General features: G+C 40.9%; 1 protein-coding gene and 1 long non-coding RNA gene across 4 annotated transcripts in view; one reads left to right on the plus strand and one right to left on the minus strand.

The window, feature by feature from the left end:
* The window catches only part of KITLG (KIT ligand), a 112,884-nt gene that overhangs the window by 46,697 nt on the left and 38,627 nt on the right, over window positions 1-27,560 (minus strand). For 2 of the 3 annotated variants that reach the window (XM_019514841.1, XM_019514842.1), the window contains exons 2-3: window positions 17,969-18,082; window positions 966-1,028 (exon numbers count right to left, since the gene is read on the minus strand). In XM_019514841.1, the coding sequence (XP_019370386.1) occupies window positions 966-1,028; window positions 17,969-18,082 (177 nt within the window). Of the gene's footprint in view, window positions 1-965; window positions 1,029-17,968; window positions 18,083-27,560 lie in introns of those variants that run through there. The other variant, XM_019514843.1, reaches the window with a different exon arrangement.
* LOC109295782 lies at window positions 2,605-24,462 on the plus strand. Its single transcript, XR_002096832.1, has 3 exons — window positions 2,605-2,683; window positions 23,041-23,048; window positions 24,451-24,462. It is a non-coding gene; the product is annotated as an uncharacterized LOC109295782 (long non-coding RNA).

Below are 27,560 nucleotides of genomic sequence, written 5' to 3' on the forward strand. Positions count from 1 at the left end.
GGACATGCACCTGCCTGGAGTCATCTGACCCCAGTGTTCTTTCCTGCCCAGGGCAGTGGGTCAGACTCAACGATCAGCTGAGGCCTCTTCTGACCCTAATATCTATGAATCTATATTCCTGTTGTGAAAATACCAGTAAAATTCAAGATCTTGTCACAAAGACATTGTATGATATATATGGATATGATACATTTCATAAACCTAAATAGCAAGAAGTTCTTTGTTCAAATAAGCAACAGTGTTGTTCCTATTCAGTTGAGGTATAGGGCAACCTGGTCAGTATATGCAGTTGAGGTGCAGGGCAACCTGGTCCGGCTCCTCCTTGTGGAGGGCAGGGCCACACTAATCATATGCTGAGAGAGGGGATGACAGAGATAGTCTGGGTAATGTTTGTTTGGCCTTTCAGTCTGGTGAAGAAACGAGAATGATTACAAATGAGAAAGAAAAGGCACAGCTCAGCTGTGAAGTGAAGAGGAAGTTGAAATGTATTCAGTGTATTGGCTCACCGTGACTAGAAAAACAGTTGGCACTAATGGGGGGGCTGTGCACAATGAACAGTAACATCATATTCAGATGAACTGTATTAATCTATTCTTGTGGTTGGCCAGTATGAGCCAAGTGGCATTTAAGCAGCTCCATAGTTGGGTTCCTTTACTGAACACGTGCTGCTTTTGCCAGCAGTTTAATGATAGACAGTGTATTTTATGGTGTTACTTGGTATATGAATGTAAGATGAGGGGTTCCCCCTATGCTTATGGGGGGGTGGGAAACCTCATCTTCTATTCAAGTAAATACAGTACTTTCATAATAAAATACTTAAATTGGATGTAATGTTTTTTCAAGAACCCTCTAATTAATAGGATTTTAAGTGACTGCAGCTTTCATATAAGAGGTATAAAAAGATATGACCATCATTATATCCAGTGACAATTTTACTAAGATTGATTTCAAGTGCTTGTACATACCAGACTTTCCATCTTCTCGACATATTTAAGGGTTATCCTATAATCATTTGGAAGATTTCCAACCTAAACCAACAAACAAATAGTAATAAAATATTAATGTTATTAAGAAAATTGAGGCTCAGTTTAATCACATACATAAAATTTATAAAACAGCTGACAATTTCTAGAATTTACTTATTAGTTGCAAGTAACACCTGAAAACTCAGGGTTTAGGGAGCCCATATTTGGCTCTTATTTGCTTAAAAGGCAAATATCTTTCTCCATTTTTCCCAACTCTTTGTAGAACTGAACTGATCTTATTCACAATTATCATCTCTCAGCAGTATCCAAGAAGCTGATGCTGTGAAGGAGCAGAGTTAGAGAGGCAGGTTCAATTAGTTATTGCAGGAATGTCCGTACATTTTTCTATTCTCCTATCTGGAAATATCTGGAGCATATATGGGAAGCATTCTTTAATTAACTCCTAATGGTTCAAACAGGGTACACCCAAGCATAAGTCAGATCCACATTACAAATTTAAAATGATAAAAATAACCCCCATGGAAGAAAGTTAGGAGCTAAAAATAAAACATTTCAGAGGTGTTCTAAATTACTGTGAAGAAAAAAACCTAAAACGATAAAATCAGCTGATAATGTGGATACACAGATGTGATTTAGTTAGCTTAATTGTCCACATGATAATTTTTGTCATGTGGACACAGGAAAAGTGTAACATGGTAACAGGAGAGGTGTAATGTGGACAAGCGTTCAAACAGGGTACACCCAAATAGACCTTGAACGATTTGTCCCCTACAAATAACAAATATCCGTTTAAAAAAAAAATCCAACTGTAAATCTAAGAAAGCAAGCTGTTGCCTGACTTCTGCTCACTAATGCTCCCAGTCAGCAAAACACTTATGCATATATTCAACTTTGAGAATGTGCTTTGGATGCACTAAGTTAATGAGATTTAAGAGTATATTTAAGAGTTTTTCTGAACTAGTATCTACACTTTGTTCAGAACACCATCTCCAATTTTTGTGACCAAGCTATTCTATTGTGGACACTTGGGATTCAAAAGAAAAATCTGTTTCACTTGCTGCTATATCCCATAGAGCTGGATTTTTTTTTTTTTGTTTGGTAGCCTAACCAATAAATAAAATTAAGTATCAGATTGAACTGAATGATTCCTCCCTCCCCTGTCTTTTTTTTCTTTTGGCAAATAAGTATTTATTTAAAGTGTGTATGTACTCCAAATATTTCATTTGACATAAATGTAAGAGCTCTATTTGGTTTTGGAACAAAGGAAAAATTTGGGTTAACCCTTCAAAGTTTTGTTTTGCAGTTATTTCTTTTTTTTTTTTTAATATATATACATTTTTAAACAAAAATGCTACTGCAAAATAAAAAGCTGTAAGATTTAATTTAAAAAGAACTGAAATGGTCAAGGACAATATTTACCCCTAAATAAGTGGCTATATGGTTCCAACATTACATTGAGACTGGCTGCATCTGCATGTACAACTAATGCAACTGAATAAACTCCAGTGCAATTTCCTCAGAGTAAACTAATCCACACATCACAGTCTACATGTGCATTTAAGTGCAGTAATTTACTGCACTTGTGTCCAACAGGACTATCCGAAGGTGCACTAAACTGGTCTATAACAGCTTAATTGCCACACACATGCAGAAGGTGACACTTTACTGAGTAGCAAATTAGTCTACTGTGTAGTAAAGTGCACACGTGGATGCACTCACTGTATGCTGAGCTATAGAGCCTTCAAAATTGATTCTGTAATTCCTTAGATTCACAGATGTTGGGTTGGAAGGGACCTAAGTAGATCTTCAAGTCTGACCCCCTGCCCTGGGCAGGTGAGACTACTGGGCTCATATGACCCCAGCTAGGTAATTATTAAGCCTCTTCTTAAAGACCCCCAAGGTAGAAGCCAGCACCACTTCCCTTAGAAGTTGGTTCCAGATCCTAGCCACCCTGACTGTGAAGTAGTGCCTACTAATGTCCAGCCTGAACCTACTCTCAAACAGTTTTTGGCTGTTATTCCTTATTACTTTGGGAGGTGCTCGGGGGAACAGGGTCTCTCCCATTCCCCACTGGTCCCTATTGGTAAATTCATAGATGGCCACCAGGTCCTCTCTCAGCCTTCTCTTGTTGAGGCTGAACAGGTTCAGATCCCGTAGCCTCTCCTCATAGGGTCTGCACTGCTGTCCCCAGATCATACTAGTGGCCTGCCTCTGGACCCTCTCAATGCTGGCCACATCCCTCCTAAAGTGTGGCACCCAGAACTGGATGCAGTACTCCAACTGTGGGCTGACCACTGTCGCATAGAGGGGAAGGATCACCTCCTTGGCCCTGCTTGTGATGCATCTGTGGATGCATGACAAGATGCAGTTAGCCTTACTGACCACGTCCCCACATTGGTGGCCCATGTTCATTTTGGAATTGATAATGACTCCAAGATCTCTTTTTGCCACGGTGCTTTCAAGAAGGGAGTTCCCCAACCTATAGGCATGCTGCTGGTTCTTACTGCCCAAGTGCAGTACCCTGCACTTGTCAGTATTGAATTCCATCCTATTCTCATGTTGCCCACCCCTGTAACCTGTCCAGGTCCAGCTGTATCCTGTCCCTCCCTTCTAGCGTGCCCACCTCACCCCAGATCTTGGTGTTGACAGCAAATTTGAACAGGATGCTTTTCACCCCTTTGTCCAAGTCGCTAATAAATAAATTGAACAGTGCAGGCCTGAGGACTGAGCCCTAGGGGACTCCGCTGCCCACATCCCTCCAGGTCAAATATGACCTGTACACCACCACTCTCTGGGTGCAGCCCCTCAGCCAATTTGGGACCCATCTGACTGTGTAGGCTTCAGTGCCACAGTTGCCTAGCTTTTTAATGAAAATAGGGTGGGAGGCAGTGTCAAAGGCCTTCCTGAAGTCCAGAAAGACTACATCCACCGCGACACCTGCATCCAATTATTTTGTGACCTGATTGTAGAAGGCAAAGGTTGATCTGACAGGACCTGCCCCTAATGAACCCAAGCTGGTTGCCCCTGAGCATCATCTCCCCTTCTGGTCCTTCCTAGATGTGCCCCTAGATAATCTTCTCAAAGAGCTTCTCCAGGATCGAACAAGTAAAAAACAGATAATACAGCAAAAGCTTTGCTATCCGGCACCCATGGGGCCTGGGGGTGTGCCGGATAACAAAATATGCCAGTTAATTGAGAGGCCCAAACAGGCATCTTTACTGCCGTTTCTCCCTCCATGTCCAGTGTGTCACTGCACCTCCTGCCACATTGCCTCCCCTCCCATTGGCCCTGTGCAGCCTGCTATACCCCGGGCTGTGGGGGGCTTGGCAGTGCAGGCTGCTTTGCCTCAGGTGGTGGGGGGCTTGGTGAAACCAGAAGTGGGCTCTTTCACTTTCACTTTCACCTTACAAGCGGGCATGCTGGTTAATAGAGCACGCCAGCTTGTAAGGTGGCAGTTAAGGCAGCTTTTACTGTATATTTTAAGGTGCCATGGTACATGCCTCTATACATATCCTCTGACTACTTTTACTGTTTTGGACTAAACACTATGTGGATATTTCCATGTCAGTTGCCACATGTGCCATTTGATCCTAGAGTACTGACTCTTAGACCAGAATAGAAAAATACTGCTATAGTATATCTATCTTAATAATTTTTTCAAACTAAAAAACTTGGAACTTTTCTTTTCTCTTTAAACTGGTTAATTTATTCTGTATACTTGTCCACTTATTTTTTTACATCTTTTTCTTCTTTCCTATAGCAGAGCCATGTACCTCAACACATTAAAAGATAATTTAGTTTCTTTTCTGGTTTATTTGCTATGTTCATGGATTATCACTGCCCTAGCAGACTTTAAGCAGCAATGATACTGAAGATGCTGCTGGAGGTGCAATTTTTTCCATATTTAATCCACAGGGATTCAATACTTAGCAGTGTCAGCACCAGTATATTTCTTTAAGAAAGGTCACTGGAAGATTAAATATGTTCCAGATCAATGAACACTACAAGAATTGACATACATTATGTATACAATCTACTTTACTGGCATCAAAGCCTGTCAAGCACTTTTCATGCACAGTTAGGAAAATACAAGTGGGCAAGATTAGAGTCTCTGGGAACTCTAACAACTTCAAAATGAAAAGCTGGAGGTGAGAGTTCAATATTGGACATTTTTTCCCCTTTGATTGAAAAAAAAAAAAAAAACACATTAGAGAATTTGCTACTAGAAGTAGAATAGTGCTTCAAAAAGCACCTATTTTTTCCATTGACAAGAAACAGCTTTTACTAAGACTTGTTGATTTAATACCATAGACAGCATCATTTGTTGGTGTAAGTTAGCATAACTTAGGTCTCTGCTGTGACAGAAAGGGATATATGTCTGTATAAGAGGTGGTGAACACATGGCTGCACTTGCCCAAGGAAAGTCTGCAGAACTGCATCACAAGTTCCTACCCTGCCCAGGAAAGGCATATGAAACCTCCATGAAGGCCTATAATTCAGAAGCCATCAAGATGGTCTGGTATCATTGATGCCCTTACCTCTTTTTTTTCTTCACTTGGACTTCTAGGCAGGGTAAGAATGAATAAGGAGGGAAGAAAGATTCCTGTTGAGCAGGTGGCAAGGACATAGATACTACTTGAAAAAACACAGTAGAAAAAATAATGGATCTGACAAGTAGGCTGTTGCCTAAGAAAGTTTATGCTTTTCTGGACAAGTTAGTCTCCAGGGGTGTTTATAGACTTGCTCTGGGGGTGGTGGTGGTGGTTGGAGGGGACACTTTACTTAGAGCAGCTCTGAGAGCTGCTTTAAATTAAAGCACCTGGAGTGACATGTGTATCAACATCCCCACACTGCAAAATGGAGGCAGGGGTGCTTTAACTAAAGCTTGATTGATGAGCTTTAGTTAAAGCACTTCCACTGCCATTTTCAGCATGGGGATGCTGATACACGTGTCACTGGAGTCTGCTGGAGCACAGTAATTACTAAGTTCCAGCAGAATTAAGTCTGTTTTGATGCATTGTAATTGTAGCACATCAGAGCAACCTCTCTGCACATGTGTAAGTACTCTAAAAGCTGTGACCCTGTCCTACCTGCTGCTTGACTTCAGACTAACAGCTCTTTCCACAAGTAAAAAGGACTTACAGGAAAGGGGCAAACCTTGTACTCAAATGTTACAACCTTTAAAAAAGTGTCAGTCCCCTGTAACACCACACATTGGTCTATTTATAGATCAAGATATATAAAATAAAAACCTGTGATGTCTTGCTAAGTACCAGGCTGGCTGGGCAGGAGACTACAAAGACCTAAAAAATCCCTCCAAACTTGCTTTTTGTCATTGTAACAAACATACAGCTTTATTCAATTTACAAGGATTCTGTGTGTTGTGACTGGACTTCTTAACACTTCTCTCATTTACACATGTCTGCACCAGCCCTTCAAAATCAAAGGAAAACAAGCTGCCCATCTGTCTCAGAAACTGCCTGTTGTCTAGCAGGGAATTACTTGGGCCAATTTAGTTCTAGTAGTTGGATTCAACATAATTTGTAGAAAAAGAGAGATTTAACCCTATTATTAAACTAGTACATTAATAACTTTGTGTTCAGTAGTAGCATTGCTTTAGGCAAGGAGGTCAAGGTTTAAATTAATCCAAGAATATGAATGTTTTCCATCTTCAAAATCATACTGGAAAGCTAGAGTGATATGTATGACATATTACTATATATGTTTTTAATTTATAATATAGAGTTTCTTGGCTAATTTTTAAAAATAACTTATTTTGAACTTTTCTTTGCAAGCAACTGACCCATAAATTTATGAAATGTATACTTAAATGTAACAAAACAGACTAGCTCTCATACTGGTATGATTAACCATGAAAAATTGAAAGGAAATTCCAGAAGTATTCAAACAATTTTAAAGCTGTAACACAGGAAATTGAAGATGTAGGCTGACTAATAATCCTGGTCCATGTAAAAATCACTTTTGCAATTAAAAGTTATTATAGTTCCCTATGAGTTTGGGCAAAACAGACACATCATGAAATAAGAAGTTGGTGTTACAAAAAATTCAGCATTGAACTCTGTAACAAGGTGAGTTGCTTCAAGGCCTCTGAGCCCAGGACTTCCTGTTTGTTCAAGATCATCTTGCTGTCTGGATCCTCTGCAGAGTGCCTTAGAGTTGCTTCTTTTTCCGACTTGGGATTCAAAGCATAGATCATTTTGCAAAAGATCCAACAAGAGTCAAGAATCTTTAGTGACATTCAGGCCCCAGTGAAGTCAGTCAAAGTTTTACCATAGACTTTTAGGACTGGAAGTGGTCTTAAAGGTCATCTAGCCCAACCCCTGCAGAATTCACTGTTCCAAATTATTCCAGATAGATGCCTCTTTTGAAAACTTCCAAATATAGAACATGCCATAGCTTTGCTAGGCTGTTTATTCTATTGTCCTATGGTCCTTACAATTAGGAATTTTTCCTGAAATTAAATTTCAAATTTACTCTGTTGTAGTTTAAGATCATTGTCTTGTGTCTACTTTCCAATGCCGAAGGAAACTATTTTTTTCCTCGATCTTCTGTACATCAACTTTCAAATGTTTAAAAAGCAGTTATGTCCCTGTTCACTCTCCCTTGCTTCAAACAAAACATATACACTTCCCTCAATCTTTTTTCCTCTGGCTTTTATTTCAATTCTTTTGTCATCTATCTTTGTTGCTCACCTGATCCATTTCCCCTACATCATTCTTAAATGTGATTCACAGCCAGGGTGCCATGGCATGCAGTTTACATATGCATCCAGACTGCAGCAAATTGAGTCAGGTCACAGCAGCCCCGACAGGCAGGGAAACCGGGGTGGGGAGGAGGGGCAGCTTGCCAGTCCAGGGCTGCTTCATCCTGGCTCAATGTGCTGTGGAAGGGCTGGCTGAAGCATGAAGATCCTTCGGCATGGGGCTAGCTGGCAGGCAGCCTCCACACTTAGGAACTCTTGTGCCCTAGCCAGCTGGCTCAGCATCTACACTTGCACTGCTGTGCACAAAAAAACTCCACAGCAGGGTAGGATTTGTACATATTTACAAATCCTAACCTGCTGCAAAGTCTATTAGTTTCATGCACCTTAGCAGTGGGGCATGTGTAGACACTGGACACATCTGCGCATGCATTAATGCACTGTGATTATGGCATATTAAGTTTAGTACCTGATTACACATTGTGCTGTAATCAGTGCTACTGTGCAATAGCACTGGTGAATGTCTTTTAGATGGTGCTAACATGCAGTGGACTAATTCTACTGAGCACTAGCACATTAGCATGGCTTTTGCCATGACTTTCTAATGCTCAGTAAAAGTTAATCTACTGTGCTTTTAGCATCTAGTGTAGTCAACTGTGCAGTAAACCTCTCGTGTAGATGTGCCCACTGTGATCAGAAGCTCACACAAGTAAAATTTTACTTAATTTTGATCCATATCTTATTTGGGATTTGAGGCAAACTTCTGTGACAAATAACTATGCTTCTCTTGCATGTCATTCTCCATAAAAGCCAGAACTTTTTTTCCAACACAAGTTTTGTTGATTTATGAAAAGCTGCTAGATAATAGTGACCAATATTGTGTTGTTGTGTTCTAAATGATTAAATATGCAGTTCAGTTCAACAAACAAGCAAAAATGTAGTAGTTTCAACAGTCCAAATACCACTATTATTCTTTGATTAAAATAATAAACATTTATACCTAGTTTCCCTGTAGCCTTTGGGCATTTTTATACATGCAAGCACTGGCAGTTGTATAAGCTGTGAAATGCGTATCAGTGCTGAGAAAATGGCAACAGTGCGCTTTTGGACCAAAACACATTGAAAATGCTTTAGTTCAAAAGTGTACCACCGCCATTTTCTGTGTGCAGATGCACATTTCGCTGCTTATAGAATTGCAAGCATTGCAGCACCAAGCGCTTTTCAGTTTGCCTCAGCTCGCATGTGGTAAATTGAGTCTGCTCCAAAGCAGCAGATCTCCAGTGTTGCGGGACAAAAAAAGTATGCATTTAAATGGCCTTTGTGTCTGTCAATCTCAAGATGATTTACAGCAAAGAGCAACCCTATCCAAAATTTAAACTTGACAAAGTGGGCATGTCTACACATAATTAATGTGAAGCAATAAACTCTGGAGTCCATTGCTCCAGGGCACATATTCAGACAGTATGCCAGGGAGCAATAGACTCCAGAACAATAAACCACAGTGAATAAAAATAAATAGTTTAAAAATAAAAAACTATCAAATTTAAATTGTATTGTTTTGTTAAAATGCTTTAAAAAAAAAAAAAAAACCCCAACCCAAACAACCCATATAAAGATCGTTTTAAATTTAAGATATGTTAAAACTCAAAGATATTATCATGGGATAGGGATTATTATTTTCTAATTATGTACTATTTGAGGTGATATATTCATGTAACCGTTTTACAAAAGTTTTATAAATAGGTCACAACAGACCATGGACTATATTAGGGGCCCAATATTATGGGTTTCCCAGGGGCTTCTCTATAGATTAGTATAGATTAAAGAAAACCACTCTACCCTATGGAACTCAGTGCTCAGTCTAGAAGAGTGCATTAAGCATCTTTATGATGCTTAGTTTCAGTTCTCAAACTTTTAAACATTTGCAAGAATGGCTCCATGAATGCTGAGCACCCGCTAATTTTTTTTCAGTAGATGCTTTAGACCTGGAGCACCCACAGAGTCAGCACTTATGTGTGGAACATTTCCACTCAAAGCTATGTGTTTCCCTTAAGTCAGCTTATTAAAGAAAAAAACAGAAGAAAAGAAAGCCAAGTGATCTGCTGTACAGAATGTACATTTTCCAAAAGTTGAAAAAATTGTTTCTGTAGCCATGGAATTACTCTCTTATGAGTATGGACTGGATTTAATGAATGGATTTAAAATTCCCCTGTCTTTTCCCACTAATTTAACAAGAAAAAAACCCATAAAAATAGTCCAAAAGAAAACTTTATTTAAATAAAATAAAGCTCAATGTATGTTTTCTCTAAAAAAGAAAAAGCACTCTTGCTCATTTAGTTTTTGGTTCTACAAGCCTTTTTTAAATATATTTTTATGTTGTGATACTAGACTTTGACTCCAAAAATATATCTATACCACAACGAAGAAAAACTTACTTAGACAAAATGACTCTTGATAAATTTCAAAATCTATTTTGCCTGACCCTGCTTTCCAGAGAGGCTGATGACTAAAGATCCGCTGATCAGTGTTACTGGATCTGTCTCTTCCAAATCCTAAACTCTGGTAAGTGTTCTCCAGACAAGTGTTTAATTCTGCTCTGGTCTGCTGATGTAAACACAAACTAACACCACTGAAATTAAAATCACGCCATAAAATGTGGTCATGAGTCTATTGCTGAATCTAAACTTGCTTGATCCAATATCCCATATCCTCAGACATAACAAGGGTGTTAAACTCATTTGGCCCTGTAGGTCAAATGAGTGGCACGAGACCAGTTCACAGGCTGGGCCAGATGCTGCATGCAGTGTGGGTCCTGGACTGGCCAAGAATATTTAGCAATACCATTTTGAATAACCTTGAGAAGAGTGAAGTTTCAGTAATTGAAGCCAGAAAAGAATAATACCCAAGCTATGCTATCAAGAGGCCTCACCTGAAAATGTAGGTTACTGGATGGATAACAACTGGATTTTAGAGGTGTTAGTCATAAAAAGAGATTTACAAATATTCTGAAAATAAAGTTTCAATGAAAGGACACATGGTCAGATCCAAAAGGGACTCGGATACCTTAAATAGGCTTTATGTGGACTTTAGCCACAAGTTCAAAAACCATGATCCAAGAAATCCTCACTCAGAACTGCCTAAGCCTGGAGGCACCTTCTTCTTTGGCTTGAAGGTCCCTTATGTGCCTGCATTTGCAGCTGTGTGTGTGTTTCTGCTTCCACCACTGTTTATGCACTTACATTAAGTGGATGTTGAATAAAAAAGAAGCAAAACCAAAACCAGAAGTAGTCCTGGACCACTGGCCAGAACTCAGTATATACCTCTCCTAGCAGAGGGTCCTCATGACTGGGCTACAGAATCAGGTTCCCTCCTGTGCTCTTTCTTCCAAGTCCTGTGAATCATGTGGGGTTTTTTTCCTGCAGCGATACAAGCTTCAGCCAGAAAGGTAGAGAGTGCCAGGCCTAGCCTATAGTCTGGTGATTACAGCATGCTTGTGTGACATATGGGTTTGAATCCCCTCAGGAAGATGAAGGAATTGTACCTAGATCTTGCTATCAGAAAAGAAAGAGCTGTGACCACCTCTCCTGTTTTAAGGACACCAAGCTCTGGATTCTGAGTGGATAGTAGTACCTGGCCAAAGTTCCACAGAAGAAGCAGGAGTTTACATACTGCTCTGGTATCAACGTTTTCTGTTGACCAACTCTAGGTGACTCACTCCACAGCAGGTAGACTTTTTGGATTACCTTCTAAAGCACCAAACAGTATAGGAATCCTAGGTGCCTAATTCTGGGTTCTAGAATCTACTTTGGCAGGGTGGGGACATGGCAATACCCAAGTGCACCATAGGTGCCTAAATCCGTTCTTGGTTCTAGCCAGGAATCAAAGATGACATAATGATTATGAGCCTATAGAACTGGGAGAATGGAGTTGTTCTCCAAAATGATGGAGGGTAGAGTCTGAAAGACTGATCAAGAGCTCAGTTTTGGCCTTACTGAACTGTTGTCTGGGCTTTCAGAATGAAATGTGAAAAATACAGGCCAACACAGTAGATTAGATGATGAGAGAGAAATCACATATCTACTGGAGAGTTATCAACATAAAGGGAAACTGAGTCAAAGTTGTGATTGTGGATATAAAAACTTGGCACCAAAACAGAGATGGATGCTATGAGGAGCCCAAGGACAGATTCTTGGGGTGCAAAATTAAATGAAACTCCTAGTCAAGTGGAATGAAGGATAGTATTTAGCCATTGTACACTAACAGTAGATGCACTATGAGCAAAATGGATACACTTATTATACATTTAGTATTATCTTCTGTGCCATCCTAGATAGTACAATTTGTTTTTGAGGGAAAGGAAAAAAGTTCCAATGGATAACCTAGCATTTTCTAACAGGTTCCTTTGGACCAGAAGAGAATCCAAATCATCATATTTGATCATTTAGGCTAGTTTTCTACCCAAATATAATTCTTGTAATTCTGTTTCCTCTTGCAAATAATGAAGGGGATTTCTCATTTCAATTAATATAATTTTGCTTCAAACTACAGAAACACTGCCAAATATTTATAGTAAGTACAAGATGAATAGGTTGCAATTGTGCCTGAACTGAAAGCCAATCAATAATTCTTTGAAGTACTTACATTTGTATGCTTTAATGATACACTCTGTCTTGATCATAAAATGTTAATAACTATAAAAGAAATTCAACAAATCATTAAAATGCTCCGGTTTCCAAAAGAACTGCTATCACTCCACCTCTGAGCCACTTTCAAAATGGAAGCACTGACTCTCCTGAAATCAAGTCTTTTAGACTTTTCTGGAGGGAAGGTAAACAACATTTAAAATTCTTAACCCACTGAATTCAGTGGCAGACCCCCAATTTTTAACTTTAAAGGAGCTAAGATGCCATCCATAATGCACTAAACAAGTTACTTTACAACTGAATGGAATCAGTAGAGTTTTCAAGTATTTTCCATTAAATACTGTACTTTATTAATACAGTAGCTTGAACAATCAGTGCACAAATTTGAATAACTTTGCCCTCATGTCTGATTATTCTAACACAACACTATACTACTACTGTAAGGCTAGTGGTACGTGGGCTCTAAACTATTGTTATGCAAACACATAGCCTCAATATACCAACAGTGCGCAGCTCTCAGTGGTGCAATATCTTCAGAAGTGGACAACCACTGTGTAATCTAAGGAGGAAGGGCTACACCAATTTTTATGTCCTGCTACCAATTTTTGTAACTTTTAGACCTGTGTAGCTAATTACAGACATCTAAATGTCCAGATGGCATGATGAAACTGAAAATTTTGAAGACTATGTACAGTTAAGCAAATTAGAGAAATTGAGAATAGGGGGAAGAAATGTTTCTCTATAATAATAGAGGTTAAATTCCATCTGTTGGTTAGACACAGGCACCTACCCATTTCTTAGACACAGGCACCCTATCCATATATCTCCAGGATATAGCCTTAAGGCATTATTTGTAATGGATTTACATTTTAAAAAAGCAGGGTGATTTTTTTTATCTTAAGATTTCCTTTTAAGATGAGTACTAGCAGGAAAAGCAGAATGTATGTTCCCCTGCACACACATTTATTCACATAATCATGTACACTTTTATCAATTTTAAGCCACATATTATACTGCAAGACGAAAAACATTTGCTCCATCTGAAAATACATGACAATTCATAAAAACTGGTGTTGGCTGTCATCCAAAAAATCTCTTATTGTGCCTAGCCCCCATAATCAGTTCTGCTGTTTAAAGTCACTCTTACAAAATTGTGAAAACAAAGCAAAATGTTCTTTGAACAGATGAACTATTATCCTGAATCAACACGTCAATAATTTGGAATTAGGTTGAAGGGGACAGTTATAAAGGATTACAGGAAAGTAAATAAAGGAATACACTTTGTGCCTGATTAATATAAAAATGTCCAAAGAAAAAAAAATTAGGTCATCTGTGATGTGCTGACACCAAGTGAAATCAATGCGACACTGGAGTCTAATCTGATGTTTCTGACACTGCCTTTGGGTGTGAACAGAAGTAACAACTAAATTATTTTAAATACCTTTAAAATGTTTCCAAGAGCCACTATACAAACATACACACCCTTTGAAATATTCCAAAAAGCAGCTGAAAGCTTCAAAATAGTACTGCTTGAAATGAGGTACTATTTTGAATCATTTCAGTTCTTGTTATATGTGCACAGGGACAGAAGATCCATAGATCCTGCAGAATCCCATAGACTCTGCCTTTCTTCCTCAACTCCACAGGCAAAAAAGGAAGGGCAGTGTTGACAGTCTGGCAGTAGGACTGACAGAGGACTGGACTGGGAAGTCAGAGATGCAGGTTCAATCTCCTCAGACAGGGGGATAGAACCCATGTCTCCCACTTTCTGGGCAAGTGGCATAACCCCTTAGCTGTTGGAGCTAAAAAGAAAGGAGGGCTGCCTTCCTCTTATTCTAGTATCTAACACCTGTAAAATCATGGGTTTCAGCCTGGCTACATTTTCATAATGTACATGTCCAGAATGGGCCTGTGGACATAACTCTGGACCTGCACCAGCAAGTACATAGCAAACTGTGCATCCTGGGTCTATACATTGAAAACTGTCCTGTAGATACACTGTAGCAAAACCCCCAGTTTTTCTTTTTTTCTTTTATTTTAAAATGCATTCCCTCCCCTTCCCCAACCATTTGTGACTTTTTCTCTCCCACTCTATTCCCTATAGATAAGTGTAAGTGAGCTGAGACTTAGGATAAGCTTTAAACATTTTTATTTTGGTAGCAAGTTTTTGGTTTTGGATATCGACTGTTTTATATTGTATTATTATTAGGTTTGTATCGATTCTTACTGTTGTATATTGTATTATTATCATTTTTGTATTTATTTTATTATTTCATATGGATATAGTATGGTTTAGGCCTGTGTTTGTAAGTGAACCAAAGTCATGTCAAGTATCCATTTTATATGTCAAGCCTCCATCTTGTGTCCTCTGCCTGAGTATTCCATGTTGCAACATTATGATTCATTGTACCCCTCCCATGTAAATTGGTTCCCCAATGAATGAGAATGATTGGGAATGCTTGAAATACAATGGTAGCAGGCTTCTACTGAATGGCCTGTAATGACTGGGCCATCACCTCGCATTGATTCACCCAGGAACCATGGACCTCACCCAGGAACAGAGACAAAAACCCAGCATTTGAAAGACAAAAGACCCTGCAGAATCAGCAACTCTCACCATTACAGATACCCAAAACTGCACATCCCTGCATGGAGCACATGTGCTCAGTACGCCAGGGGCTGACCCTTGCCTGGGCATGCCTCCTGTCACTAGGGTCACACAAGGACTGCCCCTATAAAAAGGGGCAGTGAAGACAGACCCAGTGGGACGTTCTCTCCATCTGGACCAGCACCATGCCATACCACCTATCCACCCAGAGGCCCTGCCAGTGACCCCCCTCTGGACAACTTCTACCGGACAAGGACCCCTTTCCAGCCTGGACAGGTAGATATTACCTGCACACTTCCTCCTACAATTTGGACTCTCTCTCTCCTCCTGGACTTCAGCTCCTGCACCAAACCTCTCTAACTCCTGCTGCCATTGTGTGGGTGTGTGTGTGTGTGCAAGGGAACCAATTTGGCATTGTGTCACCATCTCCCCTGTTCAATAAAACCACTGTCATTTGCAACCGCGAGTTGGGTCATGTTTTACTGAATCCCAGTCTCTTCCCAATCTTAAATTCCAGCCTTGTTCTCTCTCTCTCTCTCTCTCAGCTCCAGCCCCCCTCCTGCTAGTTTCCCAATCTCCTCCAAATTCCATCTCCCCTTTTCTGCCACCTTTTAGCCTCCCCTTGCTTTCATGCTGTTCCTGCTGCCTTTCAGCCTCCCATGCCATCTACTGCCTTTCCCCTGTGACTTTCTGCTGCCTTTTTCTGCTTGCCCACTGCCCTGCCAGCTTTCAGTCTCTCCTGCCACTTTTCCTGTGATTTTCTGCTGTTTGCCTGTCTCTGTTTTCAGGCATCCCAGCACGTTCTGTAGTCATCCCCGCCTCCCCCCCACCCCTCAGCCCCTGCAGCTTCCCAGCTCCTTGTGGCTGTCCTGAAGTTTTCCCCAGCAGCTGGAGCCTTTCTCCAGCTCCCAGCACCTGCAACTTCTCTTGCTGCCCTGGAGCCATCCTCTGGCTCCCCACACCCAGAGCCCCTCTTTAACACCCACATTTTCCCTTAGTCCCATTTTACCTCTCCCCACCTACCTTTTCAGCTCCCATGTAGCTCTGGCTCCAGTCCCAGCCTCTGTGCTCCCCTGTTCTGTAGGCTTTGGGCGTTGTCTTTTAATCAATTAAGATCAGTTAACCAAAAGTTACCCCACAGCCTCAGTTCTTCAGCCCAGGCTCCTCTAGTCTATCAGTTCTAATCCCGGTCCTGGTGACTTTGACACCCAGCAACTTTCACTTCCTATACTTCTACTTTCTTACCTTAACCTTTCCCCAGGTATCCCAAGTACACCAAGCACATACATACATACATACATACATGTCACAACGCCCAACTTAGGAACTCATTGTGTGTACACATAGGTGGGTGGTATGTGTGTGAATTAGTGAATACACATATATAGATATCATTGTGTGTGTGGTATATGAAATAGTAATCCACGTATGTGTATTGGATGTGCAGGTGTTGGTAACTGATTCTGTCTAAATTTGGTGTGTGTAGCGTGTATGGGCTTAAACTGGTGATAGGTGTTGATGAACCTAGACTGGTTATTTTGAACATATGTATATCTGAGTTGCTAGTGTGTGTGTGTGTGTGTATGTGTGTATGTGTGTGTATATATGGCACTGTGTGCATGACATATGAATTAGTGATCTGTGTCTAACTTTTGGGGTGCATAGTGTATGTGCTTGAATTGGTGATAGGTATGCATGTGTCTAGGCTGGTTTGGATGTGTATGTGCCTGAGCTCATAGTGTGTATGTATATGCACCTAATTGATTTGTGTGTTTGTATATGTCCAATTGTACACCACACCCTCCTGCCTAACAGCGCAATATTGAGATCCTGAGTGTTGGCCTGACCCCTCAGGGCAACAACACAAAGGAAAACAGAATTCTGCCCTCTATATATCCTTAGCTAAATATTGAATTTGTGAATAATAATTAAATATAGATTATTTTTATGTTTAATGTAATTAATTTCTAATAAAATGGCAGCCTTTGAGAATGAAGTCCTGCTTAACCAGAAGATAGATTCAGAAAGGTAGTAAACATTATTCTTCATGGCTGCTACTTTTTAGTTATACCTCCCTTGTGACCAGGATCATATCTGGGAGTGAAAAAGGTCTATTCAATCATTAGTAACTGTCTGCTAAGACACAAAAGCGTCTTATGTAAAGTGACTTTTATGGACAAGTTTTCTTCAGAAATTGTGAATAATTTATTCCAGCAAAGTCTAGTAACTTTCAATGACCAATCTAATTCCCATTTAAACCAAAGACCCGTGGGGAAATGGGAAAGGGAGAGGAGTGAATGATACACTCAGCCTGGCGTCGGGATCACCACAGAATTGCCTCCTGGACACTGGACCGAGCCTAGGTGGGTGCAAGTGCAGGGAGGGAAGCTTAGCATGAAGCTCCTGGTGAGGGGCAGGGACTATGGAGGCCTGTTTACTTGTGAACATGGGCCTCTGGCTGTAATTTATTAGGCAAGGGGGTAGATTGGTATTTGGCTCCCCCTGCTGGAATTTTTAGGGCATTGCACACAGTCCTTCATTCAAAAGCTCATGGCACGCAAACAAACGTAATGCACCAAAATAACCAAATGTAAAATTTTTAAAGCTTGTTAAATTAATAAGGATTAAATGCCGTGGCATGTACAAGCACCCAAAAAGTATAAAACTTAAAGCTGGATGGGAAACCACTTTTTCATCCCACAAAAGCTGTTGATGTGTCAAGAAGAGGTTTTTTGACATTTTAAATTAAAACAAAGGAATACACTTCTTGTTCTGGCAGAGACTTGAATTTGGTTTCTAATCTGTGCAAACCACCAGCTTTTTGGAATTGCTCCCCTGTTCACCACAAAAAGTAGTTTTGGTTTCAATATATCAAAATGTTTTGTCAAAAAATTCCCAATTAGCTCTAATCAAAATGTTTACTTAATTTCATTTTCTTAATATCATGGTTTCTTTAGATACTTACCATTGCTTAATATTTAAAGAAGAAATTTAAAAAAAAGCCACTTACCAATTTTGGAATGTCATTCACATCATCTGTCACTGGATTCTCACAGCGACGCTGAGCTCTGACAAGTGGATTAAGTAGGAGCAGCTGAAGATAAAAGCAAGTGATAATCCAAGTCTGCATTAAAAAAAAGAGAAAAAGAATATTTACCTGACAAGCACTGTCTTCAAAACAATTCTAATTAAAGCTAGCAATAGTAGCTTTCACATATGAAGTTTAGAAGCAATGGTATTTTTATTTGTGTATTAGCAGGCTAATGTAACCCACAGATTCTAAATGCACTAGAGTGTGAATCAGTCAGTTAACTTTATTATATAACCTCCTTGTACTGTTGTGCCCCATAATATTAATGACTAGGGTCCATGCATTTAATTGATTTGAATCTCTCCTGAAAGAGTGCACCTCGTGAGCAGTAATGGGAAGTTATTTCTCAGACATCTCCTTTGCAAAGTTTCACTGGGCTTAATGTAAATATATTCACTAGTTACCTGCTGCTAATAGGTGAAATCGCCAAACTTCATGGATTTTCATGTCAGTATACATATGACAATTTTCTTCACATAATAATAATAATGCCACTGACATTCAAGTTATCCAGTGCCTAGGATTTGTACATGTATAAGATGGAGTCAATGGATGTTAAAGTACAGCAAGACAACTGAAAAAAATAAATGTTCACAAAAACTGACAGCTCTGATATAGTCTTCACTAGACAGAGAAGCATAATCACACCCATGAAGTTTAGGGGTGCTTCTGGACTTCTTGCAAGTGCTGACATGGTAATGTACTTACAATATATTTATTCTCCTCCAAGAATCTAGGAGACTGTGTCCTGCACTGGTAAAAGCTGGCCTTCATGCATTAGTACATTCCCTAGTTAATTACCATTACAACCTTGGGAATACTAAGTAGTCTATGCTGAGCCTTGTGAGAAAGCCATCAAAAAACTCCAAGTGGTGCAGAATGCAGCAGCTTGCCTCCTCTTACTCTGAATGCACAGGCCCAATACCCGATTTGCTTTGCTGGTTTTCCATAGAATGCCACCAGATGTTTAAACTCTAGTAATGTTCAGATGCCAAGTGATTTGGCTGAGTAGACTCAAAGAATTGATTCAGACAGAGACTTAGACATCTAGTACAATAGAATAATCTACTGCAAAAACTGTCTGCTTGGGCAGGATACTGAGGCTTCATGGGGGCAGGTCTAAGACTATGGAACTTGCTCTTGTAGGAACAAAGCTGCGCACACATCTTAGCAAGCTCTTTAGGCTTCCTTAGTCCGCCTGGAAACAGACAGCAACAGAGCCTAGTTCAGCCCTGATTGCTCACAGTGCCTAGTTCAACCCAGACTGCTCATAGTCAACCTGTTTCCCTGCAGCACAATGTAGGGATTGTGAAAGGGTGTGTTCTGTTCTCTGCTGAAGCAGCAGAGTCCAGCAAGTAACACACCGTCTCTTAGGGCGGGGTGATGAGGGTGGGAGAGAGGGATGCTGGAGGATGATGTTCTCTTCTGAAAGAAGCCGTGGCATATACAGACATTCACTCTCCCAGAAGAAACTAACTCTGATTGTTCCCAAATAATTTTTATCCTGAAGCAGCCATTTTTACCGCAGGAGAAAAAGCCTGAACATCTGTACACTTATGGTTTCTCCTGGGAGAGCAATGACTCTCCCAGGAGAAACTGTCTGTACAAGGCCAAAGACTCATGTTTTTAATCATCCTGTTTTTTGTGCCAAATGTAAAGTTCACTTAGCTTTTAGGCAGTTTGAGTTGAAAAACCCTATACTGGTGAATATTCTCTGCAAGAAACCTAAGAGAGTGGGTTATACACAAGAAATATTAAGCACTTGTTTCCTTCATTACTGGAAGCTGATCAGAGTGAAGACAGTAGTAAGGGAAGCTAAATCAGATCATGATGGCAACAATTTTACAAAGGGCTGCTTAAAAAAAAAATCAAATCACTAACTTGAGGGGAATGTCAGCTAACCATTTGCTTTACAGCAGTGTTTCTCAACCCATGCATTATGACCCAAAAGTAGGTCACAAGAATATATGAAAGGGTTGTGAACAACCTTTAAAAAATGGATTAACAGTCTTTAAAAATGAATTCTCCTTGAAAGGAGAAAAATATGGGAAATGGTTGAGAGTTCCAGTCTGCAAGGGGCTGTGGGAAGTGGTAGGAGGGAGATAAGACATGGGGTGCCACATGCATGCATGCATACACACATGCGTGTGGCAGCCAGACAGTATGAAGATCAGCTCCCACAGCTTCCTGCAAGTAAGTCTATGGGGCAGGGTGGGGGGACACAGAGGGGGCATAGATGATGTGTCAGATCCCCCTGCCTTGGTACACCTTGTGCTGCTGGAGGCCCGGCTGGTGTGGGGGTTCCAGTAGCAATGAGTTTCACTGTCCTGCTTTACCTTCCTGCACCATGTCCCGCCCACTAGGCCATGGAGGCAGATCCTGCCCATGCTGGTTCAACTACACTGCATCCCCACACCTACTGTGGATGGACATGTCCCCCCATGCTCCACACCCCCTTACCCCATACATTCACCCCTGCCACACACTGTGGGGGCTGGGGCCTGCAGGCAGGGGGCAACAGGTTGGGAATGAGGAGCACCAAAGAAGCCAGGGGGTTGTTTTCTACTTTAACTATTTATTGGGTTGGGACCGGCCATTGATGTTTACAAATGGGTCCTGGTACGGAAAAAGATTGGAAACCACTGCTTTATAAGACATGAAAAATAGTGGTGCAAATATATACGAGGGAGACTGGAAAAAAAAGCAGAATATGATCATTGACTATGCAGGTGTCTTGGAATGTGCTCTTTAGCTTTTCTAGCCAAATTAAACTGCATTTTAAAAGAAGTTTCTAGTCCAGCAGGAGCAGGGACAAGGCAGCCTTCAAGCTGGGAGCACAGAAAATTTTCAGCTTAAGCAGGTTTCCAGCTGTTACATGTTCCGTCTTTGGCCGGTTTCAATGTATAAGTATGCCAAAGCATCAGGAGGTGGGATCAAGGCGTGAGATGTAATACTGAAGAGAAGACAAAAGATTCAGTAACAGTGGGTGGCCCTATGTCTTGTGCATTAGAATATAATGGCTACATAGGTAGAGCAGGAAACTAGGGTTTAGGAGAACCAGCTTCTCGGCTTGGATTTGCCTCTTGCCTACTGATGACACCAGGCAAATCACTTCATTACTGGTGTCTGTTTAACTATTCTGTCTTCCCTTGAAAATTTCTTTTATCTTCTGATTAAGAAAAACACTGCTTAAGTAGATGTTATTTTTCTATGAGTGAAAAAACACGTTCTTCCAAGGTTTTCAGGTCTTTTTTAAAATTTTTATAGGCAAGAAAGAAAGTTGCTAGTGTAGATATGCTGTGTTTAGACCGGATGAACCTACAGATTTCCATATGCAGTTACTTCTGTTCTGAGGTGAGGAGGATATGTACAAGACACAAGAATTAGTTGCACATCTTCTACTGCTGTTAGATTTAATGGAATGGGTATGTAAATATCCTGCACTGCTTTGAAGCTCTCCAGCTGTCTACTTACCAGTCAGCTATGGGATACCTGCTGATAAGTGCATATTGGAAAGATGCCACAAGAATGAGTAACAGATATGTATGGTGGGAGAATCAAGAATAAATACAAATAAGTATCAGACACAAAACTTGAATTTTTGGCACCCTGGGCAAGGTGGGGGACTGAGGAGCAAGTGCTTACCTCCTGACAGAGGGGCTGCTGTAATTGTGGGTACAGTGTGGGATGTGATGTCTCAGTGCAAGCTCCATCAACATGGTGTGGCAGCAGCAGTGTGGGCACCCTGGGGGCTGCCATTCTGGTAGCCTCTCTGAATTGATGCCTAGGACTAGTGCCCTGCTCACCCATAACACATTACGATACTGATCCAGGGAAATTGTTTTGCTATCCTTATCTTTTTTGTCAGAAAAAAAATATATGTTCTCTGAATATTTTTTGAAGGATACAAAGAGTTAATGAAATGAGCCTTCAATACTGACTACTCTTACTTTTTGTTGTGCTTGGTCACTAGGCCTCCCCCTATTTTTTTTTTTTTTTCCTAAGAGTCAGAGCAATTCTATTTCCTTCTTCTGAAAGCTTTGTATCCTGAATATGCAAATTCTTCCAGTAAGAAGAGAAAAAAAACACTGAGCAGGCTTTTAATGATTGAACTAGAAGAGATCATTCAGAGTAAATATTCAAGTTACACACTTGATCGTGTTATGATCATGTTATGAATGACTGATTTTGTTGCTCTCATGCCATAAAACAGCTGTGTCTTCTGCTAAGATGTAGGGACTTGGCTTAGGGCCCAAAGTGCAGATGGACCTTCTATTCCAGTAGCAGGAAAATTAATGGTCTATAACATTTAAGAAGGATAAACAGCTTTCTCTGACCCCGAATGGGCATGCCACAGTGTTTTGATGTCCCCTGCATAGTATAGGAACACTAAAACTATATTATGCTAGTTAAATATATATCAATCCCTGAAAGGACAAAAAAGTTAGGGGAATACCAAAGTTGCAAATAATTAAACTTTGGAAAGTCTAGACAATTCCAAAAGTTTATCTTGTAGTGATAACATAGTTCATCATAACTACAGGCAACATGTTATATCCTGCCAATAGGGGGTAAAATAATAATCAGATACCCACTAGCAAAGAATGATAACAGCAACAGCAACAATATAAATGCAGAAGCAGTGTGGTCTACACTACATGATTTTAGTGTCTACAGATTAAGTTGTGCAGTACCATACAGCGCTCTACTGACCTGTCCTCAGCAAATCATGTTAATCTTGGGATAAGTTAACAGTTTTTTAACCAAGTTCCTGGAAGAGTTCAAGTCCTATTAACTGAGAATGCTGCATATGATTTACCCTAGAATGGCTGGTTTATCAGGGTCAGCTAATTTAATTCCTCAGGCTATACATAAACATTCAAAAAGCCTGAGGCAGAATCGAACCAATCTATGCAGGTTTCTCTAAGCTATGTAGATTGGATTGTGAGTGAACAGAACCCATGTTCACCCTTCATGGTGGGGGGAGGCAGGCACATGCGTGCACTGGCTGAAGTCAAAAGATGGGGGGTGCACACCTCCCCACCTGCCAGGCATTGTGAAGGGCAGCCAAGCCCTGCTGAACTTAAGCCTTCCCTGATTGGGTGCCCAGCTGCAGGAAGTGGGGGAAGCCAGCATAGAATCTGCCCTCAGCCCTGCCAGAGCAAGGGGAGGAGGGGGAAAAGCAGAGGCCCCCACTGCATGGACTTGGCCTCTCCAGACCCAGCCAGAAAAGCTGAGGTGGCCCACACAACAGTGGCTTTTCCCCCACTGCTGCCCCTGCCTGGCTGGGCTAGCTGGATGGCTAGGCTGCATAGGTCTACCCCTGACTAGTTGCAGCCTTTGAGAGGTGTGGGGGGAGGAGGTGGGGCAGAAGGGAGCTCATCCTCATCATGGCCCCAGCCCCCCCCCACTCTCAAAGGCAGCAACTCACAAGGGGTGGAGCTATGCAGTGATGGGGGAAAAGCCCCTGCCATGTGGTCCTCCAGCTGTGCAGACCCCCCAGACTAGAGTCAGGGGCAGAGAGTATGTTCGCCTACCCTCCCCCTCACTGCCCCACCCACCTGACAGGTGCAGGAAGGACACAAGGCTGGGAAGCAGAGGCTTTGCTGCCTCAGCTCTGAGAGCTCAGGGGCAGGGCTAGCCCAGCCTGGCTCAGCTGGAGAAGATGAGCATGGGCAGAGGCTAATCTACCTACCCTGCGAGAGGGAGGTTAGCAGGGGCTCCAATGGTGCCTGAAATGCTGGGAGGCTGCAACTTAACTTGAGTTGGGAAAGGATCTCTGACAAGTTCAACAGACCAGTCTAACCTAAACTGATAAAATCTGATAACTACATCCATCCAGGCCTATCTTAAACTGAGTTCTGCCATTTTAAACCAGTCTATGTACACTAAATTTCTGTTCTGTTACATGTTTAGAACAGTTTCCAATTACTTTTACCAGTTTGTGTGTAATTTCTGTACCTAGCCTCAGTCATATTTAAAAACACATGGTAACTCCCATGTGAAGACAAACTGAAGAGGCAATATAACAAAGAGAAAGGAAGATGAAAACAATTCTTCTTACAAAATGTTTAGTTTATTCTAGGAGTGATGTTCATGCTTGCATTCTTAGGCTATAACTTCATTGTATCTGATGAAGCAGGTTGTTGCCTACAAAAACTTATGCCTATCTGAGCCAATTAGTCTCCAAGATGCCACTCTCCCCTAACTTCTGCCTGACTTTACAATGGACGATGGGTAGGGCATGCAATTCTTTGACACAAACATTTATAAAAGCATCAGAGAGCAGTATCCTCACTCTCCTGGAAGGAGATAAATTATATGACATTGGTGAATGAATCAGAGCTGGTTCCTTGGTGCCAACTTGAAATAAAGCAACAGGAATTTAGCTGGAACAGGAGAGGAATGCCCAACATGTGAAGTGCCCTCTTTTCTAAGAGTACCGGTAAGTAGGCATACTTCTCTATCTTGCCTCAAGAGCCATAGAAAAGTTAAAAGGCATTCATGCCCTTCTACAGGTACTTTGGTGCTCTCTATTTCTGTTCTCCCCCAGTCTGTGATGGTCATACAGTTTACTTCCTGCCCATTTTATGAAAACTAGCATAGAACAACATGAGGCAACAATATCACACAAGACTGGGGAGTTAGAATACAGAGGACTGACTTCACCGGGATAGCTGAGAAAGGTTAAGAAATCAGTTCTAGTACAAACAATCATGAGGGTCTTTGGGACACTGCAGCAAGAAACATGGCCTAAACTAGGCATTCACTGAAGAATAAGTCGTATCTGACACCCTAACTCCCATTCTTCAAATCATACAATTTCACCACTGATGTGAAGGTATTAACATCTTAATATAAAACCTAACTCAATCTAAAAATTCTCAACGATTTTTCCTTAATAGAAGCCCCAAAGGATTCAAAGTTCTCCAATAAATCATATACCACTATAGCAAATTGTTTGGGGTACTGGATGTGTTATAGTTATTTGGTGGGTCTTCTTTCACCTTCCCATACACAAATGAACCAGCAATTCCAACACTACTTTTTGAGTGTTTAATTTTGTTTCCCAGACTTTTTACATGCTGCATCTTACACCAGAACACAGACTATGACTGTATAAAGTGAGATATAGGGAATGAAAGGATGAAGCTGCTATTTTTTATTCTTATTTTTAAAATAGCTTGTTTGCTACTTAACAATACTTGCCAGCTAAATACTTGAAACTACAACACATTTTACACATGCATAGCATCACAGAACTGGAAGGGACCTGTACGATCATAGAGTCTGGTTCCCTGCCATGGGAAGGAAGTATTAGGCTCAGATGAGCTCAGCAAGGTACCTGTCCAGCTTTGTCTTGAATACCTCCAAGGAGGGCAACTGCACCATCTCTGCTGGGAGTGAGTTCCAGAGTCTGGTGACCCTTACAGAGAAGTTTTTCCTTATATCCAACCTGAATTTACCCTCTGTTAGTTTGTGCCCATTGGTCCTCATCCTCCCTTGAGATTCCCTCCTGAATAGTTGCTCTCCTAGTTCTTGATGCTCCCCCCGAGGTACTTGTAGGCAGTTATCAAGTCATCTTTTAGCCTTCTCTTCCTAAGGATGAACAGGCCCAGTTCCCAAAGTCTCTCCTCATAGGGCCTACCCTCTATGTCCTTAATCAAATGGGTGGCCCTTCTTTGTACCCTCTCAAGCTTATCCATGTCCTTCTTGGGGTGCAATGCCCAGAACATTGTTCAGATGTTGTGCCAACCAGTAAGCCACCACCCACTGTATAGTTGTGGTGAGGGTTCTTCCTACCCAGGTGAAGGACCTTGCATTTCTCCCTGTTCAACCTCATCTGATTTTGTTCTGCTCATAAGTCCAGTCTGTCAAGATCCTCCTGGATCTTTGCCCTATCCTCTGGTGTGCCTACATTCCCCCACAGCTTGGTATCATCTGCAAACTTAATCATTGTACTTTCTACCCTTTCATCCAAGTTGTTAATGAACATATTGAATAGCACTGGTCTGAGCACCGATCCCTGGGGGACCCCACTGGAGACATCCCTCTACGATGAGGCCATCCTATCGATCTCCACGCTCTGGGAACAGCCGGTGAACATGCATGGTAGTGGCTTAAGTTAAGCCAAGGATAATTGAAGGTCTTGAAAAATTTTCTGTAAATAATTGACAATTAGCTGTTCTTTCATTCCATGTCCTTCATACTAATAAAATGTTGGTGTAAATGATATTAGAGGAATGGCACATTGTGAGTAATTTGGTACAGCTTACTGGGTGTGTCTTCATTAGTGCCATAGTTACTGCACATTAAGTTTAGTCCTTGGATAACCAAGTACTAAATCAATGTGTAGTTGTACCACCGCACAGGTTTTTAGTTACGCTTACTGCACAATAGCCTAATACTACTGCACAGTAGTGTATTAGTACAGTTTTTGCCCAGCACACTCTGTACTTGCTGCTTTTTGTGACTGTGCCTTAATGGTATGATGATGCTGGGGTACAAAAAAAGATGCATTAATGGATTTTCAGGACTTGGGCAAACTGGAAAGAATCATACCTAAGTGACTAAGTTCACTTCGATGCTCAATGAGTGGAACAGAATCTGGCCCCAAGCAACTGGATCACAGTCACACAGGATATCAGTGACCGTGCAGGAAACAGAACGCGAGTCTCACTGGTACCAAGCTGGTACCTTTCCCCAGGGCCATCCTCCCTCCTTCCATTAGTTAGAAGATGCTAAAAAATGGAAGGGGAATATTTATTTATTTAATGGAACCATTTTTCAACTCCACTGGATTCAGTGAACCAAGGCTATGTATAGAACGCTTCTGTACTACTGATTAAACAAAACCAAAACCGAAACAAAACAAACCAGATACATACTCTCCTAACACCTGAAATTATTTTACTTTTGGATATTTCAACAGTGGTGTAATAACAATACAAATAAAGCATTTATCATTAAGCAGTAAGATTTATTTAGATCTGTTACTTTTACAGCAGGACTACAGACATTTTGTTTAAGCTTTGTAATAATATGCAAACTGCTTCTTCAAACATTCCTCAATTTCTTTTTTTTTTTTGGAAGATATTAGGGGTGTTTATGATCTATAATGGGAATTGACCCAAGAAATTACTTTTGAATCATTTTTCTGTGAGATGTCAGAATGGAACTTGCCACAATCTTGTTGCAAAATAATGGTGGCCTAATTAACTTCATGATTATGAACTTTATTATCCTTTAAGTTACAACCGTGTTAAAATCAAGAGCAACTCAGTTCAAGACAATGGATTACAACAGCCTATAACCTATTTGGTGGAAAGGGAAAACTATATTTTACATTGTGGGATGCCTTCCTTTCCTTACTGCTGCCATTAGTTTCTCTAGGTCTCTGCAGACAGATGTGTCCCTCTTCCCTTCGTAACAGGCACCACAGATATCAGTCAGTGCCCTAAACATTGTATTACGCTTTAAACCTAGTTTAGGATCTGTGTATAATCAAAGT

Source organism: Gavialis gangeticus, unplaced genomic scaffold, assembly GCF_001723915.1.
Source record: "Gavialis gangeticus isolate Ggan-Ray unplaced genomic scaffold, GavGan_comp1, whole genome shotgun sequence".
Taxonomy (NCBI): Eukaryota; Metazoa; Chordata; order Crocodylia; family Gavialidae; genus Gavialis; species Gavialis gangeticus.